The following is a 10039-nucleotide window of genomic DNA, read 5'->3' on the forward strand; positions in this document are numbered from 1 at the left end:
AATGGATGTGAGGTGGTGGTTGCAAAAATCATTGTTAAGCTTTTCGAAGGCTAGCCCTGCTTCATCACAACATTATTGTACAATAACTTCTGAAAACTACCTAAACATAAACGAGAAAAATAAAAATACCTTCTTCCTCCGCATCCGTGTCTTCTTAAGACGAACATCCACATCACTTTCAGCTGATAAAACAGTCACATGTGTGCACATCCCGCATACCTTCCCTAAACCCACATCCTGCAAACAAAATGGCTCTGAGCACTATGGGACTTAACTTCTAAGGTCATCAGTCCCCCAGAACGTAGAACTACTTAAACCTAACTAACCTAAGGACATCACACACATCCATGCCCGTAGCAGGATTCGAACCTGCTACCGCAGCGGTCGCGCTATTCCAGACTGTACCGCCTAGAACCGCTCGGCCACCCCGGCCTGCCATCCTGCAAACAACACAGAAGTAGCGCGAGTGAACACTTCTAGAGTGTAACCATGAAATGACAGATACGGAAGAAACAAGGGTGATACACAAACTGGTCGCAGGTTCGAATCCTGCCTCGGGCATGGAGATGTGTGCTGTCCTTAGGTTAGTTAGGTTTAAGTAGTTCTAAATTCTAGGGGACTGATGACCTTAGATATTAAGTCCCATAGTGCTCAGAGCCATTTGCGCTATTTGATACACAACCATGGCAGGTGATCGAAAATTCATACCCCATTCATAACGAAAAGATAACGGTATACTGTAAAGTCGTTAAATAATTATAGATATTAAGAAGGATCTGCAACGTTTCCGAAAAAAAAATTTTCGTGTCACCAGTATTCTGTTCATTTAACGCATTATGATTTCCCACGTTGCATAAAGAGTGAATTACCTAAAATATTGCGAAAATGGAAAGTGCTATTGATGTGCAGCTCTCACAGAATCGATTGGAAATCAGGGGCTCGTATTGCAAGCCAAACAACAGATTTTGATAACACTTATAAAGTGTATTTTTTTGTACAAACATACATTTTTAAATGAAACAGCCCCTATTGACATTAACAAACTAAATAGTGGGAGTCCCTGAAGAGGTATAGTATTTTGAAAGGTTCCCACACCGATACTTGTACAATACCTGTGATAGCAAACGACGGTAGTATCGATCGTGCATTATGCCCATGTACAGAAGTTAACACGATTCTCATAATAGTTTCCATACAGCTCTTGATGGAGAGAGATAATACAGGGGTGGAACCTATGTTGATGGAGGTTGTGTAGGACACTTGCCTGACTCATGACTCTTCCTCGTGGAATTGCAACAGCAGCAAGAACATTAATTTCCCCCTCGTTAGTCGTTACTTGTTCCCTTCTGTTACGTTGTGTGGGTGTTGGAGAACCAGTCTGATATAACTGGTTGAAAACGTTGATAAATAATTGCCTAGATGGTTGACACCTATTGGTGTATCTTGCCTCACACAGGGTACAAGAATCAACTTCATTCTTCGTACACTGTCCATACACCGTGAGCATGTCGGCTTTTTCTGCAGTGGTAAATTACACCGTCCACTCATGGCCTATTTCAAGTAGTGTTACACACTAATTGACTAGCAAGTCGCTATGCACTCAAAGCATTCACCGGCACACTGTAAGGAAACATACCAACGTCGCACCTAGCAACTACACAGGTTGAATGGCACAAACAAGAGTAAATGTGGAAACTTTTCAAAACACGATATCTCGTAAACGACTCTCACTAGAAATCTTGCAACAAACACCACTGACATTCTAATTTACACGACTTCTAATTTGTTAATGCTAGCAGGCATTGTTACATCTTTTTAAAAAGTGTATGTTTGCACGAAAAAATACACTTTATAAGTATTATTACAATCTGTTTGTTAAATAACAGCACGGGTCCCTCACTGCCTATCCATTCTGTGAAAACCGTACATCACTACCACCTTGCTGTTGTGGCTGTGCCCTCTTGTAATGTTTTGTGGTTCAAAATGTTCAAATGTGTGTGAATTCTTATGGGACTTAACTGATAAGGTGATCAGTCCCTAAGCTTATACACTACTTAACCTAAATTATCCTAAGGACAAACACACACAACCATGCCCGAGGGAGGACTCGAACGTCCGCCGGGACCAGCCGCACAGTCCATGACTGTAGCGCCTCAGACCGCTTTCAAAAATGGCTCTGAGCACTATGGGACTCAACATCTTAGGTCATAAGTCCCCTAGAACTTAGGACTACTTAAACCTAACTAACCTAAGGACATCGCACACACCCATGCCCGAGGCAGGATTCGAACCTGCGACCGTAGCTCAGACCGCTTTTTTTTATCTCATTTTGTTCGTTGTATCTGCTCGGGGCGGACGTCGCAAGACACCGGTTTCAGTTCGTCGTTGATCCAGTTTTTTTTATTACAGAGGGCAGCTAACCCTCTGATCGAACACGCTGAGTTACTGTGCCGGCTAGGCTAATCCCGCGCGGCCATGTTTTGTGGTTCCTGGCTGGATGAGGAGACGGTGGCAAAATGCACACGTGTTTAAACCACACTTCATTACAGGAACCAGTTCAGAACTTAAATTCAATTATGTCCAGTCTGCAGTTCGGCGGTTAACAGGAATCAAATAACGTGTAGTAGTTCTTGCATTTTGCCCGTGCCCATATCACAACTATATACAATGACTAACGTTCCCTCACAGCTAGCCAAGGTGTAGGGCCACGACTATGACTGTGGAAGACTGGAGCACAGTGCGAAGTATTGAGATGCACGGATTGAGAGACTGAGGCAGCCGGGTCGGCGGCGGCGGCCCGTATGCGCGCTGCCCAGGGAGCGTTATCGGCGAGTAGCCTGGGGGCGTGTCATGGCCTTCTCTTGTCACAGGCGCTCCTATTCCAGCGACTGCTATACAATGTTCCTTAGGGCCGACCGGTGTGCTGGCGAATGCGTGTACCAGCACACTTCCATTTCCAAAATATTTGCGGTGCAATGTTTAGATGATTCATCCTGTACATTTATTTCCAACAGCTCTAATATATTCATTTCGTTTTCTTGATTTTGTGTACGCAAAACTGCGAAATCCTCATCAATTTCCAACACGAGATAACCAAGTTTCATGAATATGCATGGGTATGGCTGACTTCTCCAAACTGTTAAGCCGAAATGTGTCTCAGTGTTCTTTGTACCTTAAGCTAAAACGACCTACCATCTGGCTTACGTAGTTCGCATTACAGCTACTAGATTGAATTTTGTAGGTAGCAGCTCTCTCGTACACTACTGGCCATTAAGATTGCTACACCAAGAAGAAATGCAGATGATAAACGGGTATTCATTGGGCAAATATATTATACTGGAACTGACACGTGATTACATTTTCACGCAATTTGGGTGCATAGATCCTGAGAAATCAGTACCCATAACAACCACCTCTGGCAGTAATAACGGCCTTGATACGCCTTGGCATTGAGTCAACCAGAGCTTGGATGGCGTGTACAGGTACAGCTGCCCATGCAGCTTCAACACGATACCACAGTTCATCGAGAGTAGTGACTGGTGTATTGTGACGAGCCAGTTGCTCGGCCACCGTTGACCAGTCGTTTTCAGTTGGTGAGAGATCTCGAGAATGTGCTGGCCAGGGCAGCAGTCGAACATTTTCTGTATCCAGAAAGGTCCGTACTGGACCTGAAACATGCGGTCGTGCATTATCCTGCTGAAATGTAGGGTTTCGGAGGGATCGAATGAAGGGTAGAACCACGGGTCGTAACACATCTGAAATGTAACGTCCACTGTTCAAAATACCGTAAGTGCGAACAAGAGGTGACCGAGATGTGTAACCAAAGGCACCCCATACCATCACGCCCGGTGATACGCCAGTATGGCGATGACGAATACACGCTTCTAATGTGCGTTCAAATGTGTGTGAAATCCTATGGGACTTAACTCCTGACGTCATCAGTCCCTAAGCTTTACACACTACTTAACCTAAATTATCCTAACCACAAGCACACACACCCATGCCCGAGGGAGGACTCGAACCTCCGCCAGGACCAGCCGCACAGTCCATGACTGCAAATATGCGTTCACCGCGATGTTGCCAAACACGGATGCGTCCATCATGATGCTGTAAACAGAACCTGGATCATCCGAAAAAATGAAGTTTTGCCATTCGTGCACCCAGGTCCGTCATTAAGTACACCATCGCAGGCGCTCCTGTCTGTGATGCAGCGTCAAGGGTAACCGCAGCCATCGTCTCCGAGCTGATAGTCCATGCTGCTGCAAACGTCGTCGAACTGTTCGTGCAGTTGGTTGTTGTCTTGAAAACGTCCCCATCTGTCGACTCAGGGATGGAGACGTGGCTGCACGATCCGTTACAGCCATGTGGATAAGATGCCTGTCATCTCGACTGCTAGTGATACGAGGCCGTTGGGATCCAGCACGATGTTCCGTATTACCCTCCTGAACCCACGGATTCCACAACAGTCATTGGATCTCGACCAACGCGAGCAGCAATGTCACGGACGGCCGGAGTGGCCGAGCGGTTCTAGGCGCTACAGTCTGGAACCGCGCGACCGCTACGGTCTCAGGTTGGAATCCTGCCTCGGACATGGATGTGTGTGATGTTCTTAGGTAAGTTCGGTTTAAGTGTTTAAGTAGTTCTAAGTTCTAGGGGACTGATGACCTCAGAAGTTAAGTCCCATAGTGCTCAGAGCCAGGCGGCCGTAGTGGCCGTGCGGTTCTAGGCGCTCCAGTGCGGAGCCGCGCTGCTGCTACTGTCGCAGGTTCGAATCCTGCCTCGGACATGGATGTGTGTGATGTCCTTAGGTTGGTTAGGTTTAAGTAGTTCTAAGTTCTAGGCGACTGATGACCACAGCACTTGAGTCCAATAGTGCTCAGAGCCATTTGAACCATTTTTTTGCTCAGAGCCGTTTGAACAATTTTTTGAGCAATGTCACGATACGATAAACCACAATCGCGATGGGCTACAATCCGACCTTTATCAAAGTCGGAAACGTGATGGTAAGCATTTCTTTAAGCATTTCTTCTCCTTACACGAGGCATCACAACAACGTTTCACCAGGCAACGGCGGTCAACTGCTGTTTGTGTATGAGAAATCGGTTGGAAACTTTCCTCATGTTAGCACGTTGTAGGTGTCGCCACCGGCGCCAACCTTGTGTGAAAAGCTAATCATTTGCATATCACAGCATCTTCTTCCTGTCGTTTAAATTTCGCATCTGTAGCACGTCATCTTCGTGGTGTAACAATTTTAATGGCCAGTAGTGTATTTGTTTGCTTAAATCTTACACATCTTGTACATCTTAAGAAGACGCTACCGTGAGATAAGTAGCTACGTTATTTTATTTTTATTGTTGTTTTTTATTGTTAATATTGCTCGCATTTAGGGATTTGTATACAGTAATTCTGATGATGAAGGCTTGACCTCCGGAACGTGAAAATTATATTGCTTTTTACATTGTAAGTAGATGACTGTGTTGACATTGAAATATTCAGTTTTAATTTGCGCAGCCTGTGCGGTTTGTAGATAAATCTTTGTCGTTTGTGTCTCTTCTCTTACGAGTGAGCACTGCTCAGGCTGCTGGTTAGTTTTCGTGTTTCTTTGGCGACAGTGTTATGTGGTCTTGCCATTGACTCGTGAGGCGTCGCCGTCTTGCTTTCAGGCCGACTTTGTGGAGGACCTCCTGGGGCTGACCGCGCTGGCCGTGGGTCTGCGTGTGCTGGCGCTCGTTGCGCTGCTGGTGAGGACGTGGCGCGGAAGCCGCTGAAGGCCCCACACTCCTCCTTCTCGTCGGCAGGCGGCGTCTGAGCGCGTCTCCGAGACACGGACTGCGTGCCACAAACAGTGGCCTGCGATCTCGTACAGTAGCAGTGTCTGTGGTACAGCGCTTCAAGTGCTGCCTCTTTACGCTCAGCTTTCTGTGTCAGGAGATGTACATTCCGTCCGAAAGACAGTATCGTATTTCGTGAACTGGTTACACGCGCGCCGCACTCTTAGCAGTGGACGTGATAACGTGACAGAAATAGCTCTTCCCAGATTGAAACGGCTCTGCCGACAAGGACGATACATCCGATTTTCGCACGCATGTACCTGTGGTGAGTACATGGTAAACAACCTTTCAGGAGCACACGGCGCCCTCCACTGTCATATTTTGGTTGTGATACATCTTTTGAACATAAGCAGACAGACTGACCTTGCACATATTGACAGTGGTAACCGGGCTATTTCGCATGCGTCTGACGAACAGGTATATGGATCCAGAATACATATAAAAGTTATGTTCACGTAAAAACTGAAATGTTCCTTATTTAATATTTTCAAGAAAGGGGAGATATTGTAAGTGTAATGGTCGTTTCTTTCCTTTTATTTATTACTAAAGTTTGTAAGGCTCTCTTATAGCTTTAGAACGTTCATTTATAAAGTCTATCTTTCTCAAGAACACCGTAGAAAGAAATACTAATCAAAAGTGTCTTTTTCGATAATATATTGGTCGAACTCTACAGTTCACAGTTATATACTAACTGAAATGGCAAAAAACTTTGTGGCATATTAACTGCAGTTATATCAGTATTAGTACCAGAATAAACTGTGCTCAGGTGTCACTGCTTCGTGTTTGAAGTTCTACTGTCAGAAAAACCGTCAGTTTCACGAATGTATAGTACATCAGGCGAATGTATTCTAATGACTGAAGTTTGATAATTATGATGTGCCATCACACTGTGGTAACATATTTGTGAAAATTGTGATTACTTTTTGAATAAAAAATACTTTTTTACTGCGCAGTTGCAATCATTTGATTATAGAAATGTGTATTCAGCTGTATTCAACACAAAAATTAATACTGAGTCATAGCATCAATTGTCTATGGCGGACGGTGCTGTAAGCTCCCAAAGACAGAGTCACGCTGGTTACTGAGGTGAGCCGAGGCAGCGAGAACGTGTCTCCAGACGCCGCCCTACCCCATATTTTCAGGTGAAAATCTTGTGTACGCCATGAATGTATGTAAGGTATTAATTGCAAAACCTATATTCGGGCACTGAGCCCATCGTCAGCGGCTTCTGATACAGACAACAAACAGATGTATAATATAGTATTTAGAACATAATATCATCTTGTGCTCATAATTGTATAAAAATGACGTTACTTACACGTTTTGCACGTCGTTATCAAATGACGTCTGTTGTTGTTGCGGTCTTCAGTCCTGAGACTGGTTTGATGCAGCTCTCCATGCTACTCTATCCTGTGCAAGCTTCTTCATCGCCCAGTACTTACTGCAATCTACGTCCTTCTGAATCTGCTTAGTGTATTCATCTCTTGGTCTCCCCCTACGATTTTTACCCTCCACGCTGCCCTCCAATACTAAATTGGTGATCCCTTGATGACTCAGAACATGTCCTACCAACCGATCCATTCTTCTGGTCAAGTTGTGGCACAAACTTCTCTTCTCCCCAATCCTATTCAATACTTCCTCATTAGTTATGTGATCTACCCATCTAATCTTCAGCATTCTTCTGTAGCACCACATTTCGAAAGCTTCTCTTCTTGTCCAGACTATTTATCGTCCATGTTTCACTTTCATACATGGCTACACTGCATACAAATACTTTCAGAAATGACTTCCTGACACTTAAATCTATATTCGATGTTAACAAATTCCTCTTCTTCAGAAACGCTTTCCTTGCCATTGCCAGTCAACATTTTATATCCTCTCTACTTCGACCATCATCAGTTATTTTGCTCCCCAAATAGCAAAACTCCTTTACTACTTTAAGTGTCTCATTTCCTAGTCTAATAACATCACCCGACTTAATTCGACTACATTCCATTATCCTCGTTTTGCTTTTGTTGATGTTCATTTTATATCCTCCCTTCAAGACACCATCCATTCCGTTCAACTGCTCTTCCAAGTCCTTTGCTGTCTCTGACAGAATTACAATGTCATCGGCAAACCTCAAAGTTTTTATTTCTTCACCATGGATTTTAACACCTACACTGAATTTTTCTTTTGTTTCCTTCACTGCTTGGTCAATATACAGATAGAATAACATCGGGGAGAGGCTACAATCCTGTCTCACTCCCTTCCCAACCACTGCTTCTCTTTTATGTCCCTCGACTCTTATAACTGCCATCTTTAATTTATCCCTGCCACCTTCAGAATTTGAAAGAGAGTATTCCAGTCAACATTATCAAAAGCTTTCTCTAAGTCTACGAATGATAGAAACGTGGGTTTGCCTTTCCTTAACCTTTCTTCTAAGATAAGTCGTAAGGTAAATATTGCCTCAAGTGTTCCAGTATTTCTACGGAATCGAAACTGATCTTCCCCGAGGTCGGCTTCTACTAGTTTTTCCATTCGTCTGTAAAGAATTTGTGTTAGACGTCTGTGTCAGTTGTAATGTCTCTAAAATATCGCAACTGTCCTGGATCTAGAAAACATAGAACCCAGTCAATATTTAAAACCTCATTACAGCCATGTCTATGCAACTGAAATTCACTAAACCTGACAATATATGTTTGTTCTCTCTTATACCCAGGTCTGAGATGACAACCTCGTTATATGGCAGACACAGATCTTGTTGCGTTACGTCCCTCTAGCTCATTGTGTTGTTCGTAAGAGTTAACATCTGTTTCATCTCTAAATCTACACGGTGATTATTGTTAAAGTCCCAGTTTCAGAACGCTGTACAACAAGAACCACTGCTCAGAATGACATCAAATTTGAACGGAATATTATCGAAGGAGGAGCAAAGAAAGGTAAGGGAAAAAACTAAATTAACGGAAGATTCCAAATCGACGACGTGTAGAAAGATTTCATACTCCCCATCCTCGTTTGACTTGAGCATTCAGTATTGTGCCAAGTTGAGTCAGTGTGGAGTCTTCTGACGGAGTACAAACATGAAAATAAATGTCTCTACGTCTCGTGTAAGTGTTAATTTGAATGGGGCAAGATGTTTGCCCACTGGAAAATGCTTCTTCCAGACCGTAAAATTTGGCTCATGTAGAGCAAGACAGTGAAGCGTCTATGCAACCAGTGGGCCAGCCGCTGTGGCGGAGTGGTTCTAGGCACTTCAGTCTGGAACCGCGCTGCTGCTACGGTCGCAGGTTCGAATCCTGCCTCGGGCATAGATGTGTGTGACGTCCTTAGGTTAGTTAGGTTTAAGTAGTTCTGTCTAGGGGACTGATGACCTCAGGTAAGTTCCATAGTACTTAGAGCCACATGAACCATTTGAGCAACCACTGGACAGATGAGACCTGGAAGCAGTGGTGAGCGGGGAGTGATCGACACAGTGCAGTCCCAGATAGGGATGTTTACCATCTAGTCAGCAGCTTTCGTAGCCGACAGTGTATATTACCTGGGGGGTAGTGTCCCTAGGAACACATCAGATTCCCTGTCGATGTTTCAGTATAATGACTGATATTAGAACCAAACGAAGTGTTGTCCACTACAAACTGCCGTAAGCAGTTTTTGGTATGTTTTGCAGTTTCTGATGTCTTGAGGTATGCGGTTCTGTTTCGGGCGGCTTTTGTAAATACGAGGGCTATTCAGAAAGTAAGGTCCGATTGGTCGCGAAATGGAAACCACAGTGAAAATAAATATTTTATTTGGACAGTTAGTTACATCTTACAGCTACTTCTCTTGGATACCGAGGGCGTGAAACGAGTACGTAAGAGGTTGATCGAGCAGTGGTCGTCCAGTAAGGAATTTTTACATTTCGTTTCATGTTATGTGTTTTAAGGGGCAGTAGACCACATTTAAGTTTTCTAAAAGTAAGGAAATATGTCATAGGTGCCGACCCAAACAAGTCAAGAGTTAGTTAAACGTCAACCCAGGGATTGGATCTTTCCGAAGGGGAGAATAATGTAGCGGCACTACCGTTCGGGAAAGGAAAAGTCAGTTTTGGTGTAATACTTCTGAGTGCGCAAGTTACAGCCAGGTGCGGGCCTGCTTATAGTGAGTTACGCTCATCAGCAGTTGCGAAATAAAATAGAGGCCACACTTAGCAACTGAGTAAGAAAGGAATATTCGAAATATTTGCAGTG

The 10039-nt window shown here is 44.1% G+C and overlaps 1 protein-coding gene across 2 annotated transcripts in view; it reads left to right on the plus strand.

Moving 5' to 3' along the window:
* LOC126094604 (protein white-like) overlaps positions 1–6775 on the plus strand; it is a 316644-nt gene extending 309869 nt beyond the window's left edge. For both annotated transcript variants that reach the window (XM_049909079.1, XM_049909080.1), the window contains one exon: positions 5664–6775. In XM_049909079.1, the coding sequence (XP_049765036.1) occupies positions 5664–5768 (105 nt within the window). In that variant the 3' untranslated portion in view covers positions 5769–6775. The remainder of the gene's footprint in view (positions 1–5663) is intronic.
* Positions 6776–10039: the final 3264 nt, after the last annotated feature.

The sequence above is a fragment of the Schistocerca cancellata genome, chromosome 8 (genome assembly GCF_023864275.1).
Source record: "Schistocerca cancellata isolate TAMUIC-IGC-003103 chromosome 8, iqSchCanc2.1, whole genome shotgun sequence".
Lineage (NCBI taxonomy): Eukaryota > Metazoa > Arthropoda > Insecta > Orthoptera > Acrididae > Schistocerca > Schistocerca cancellata.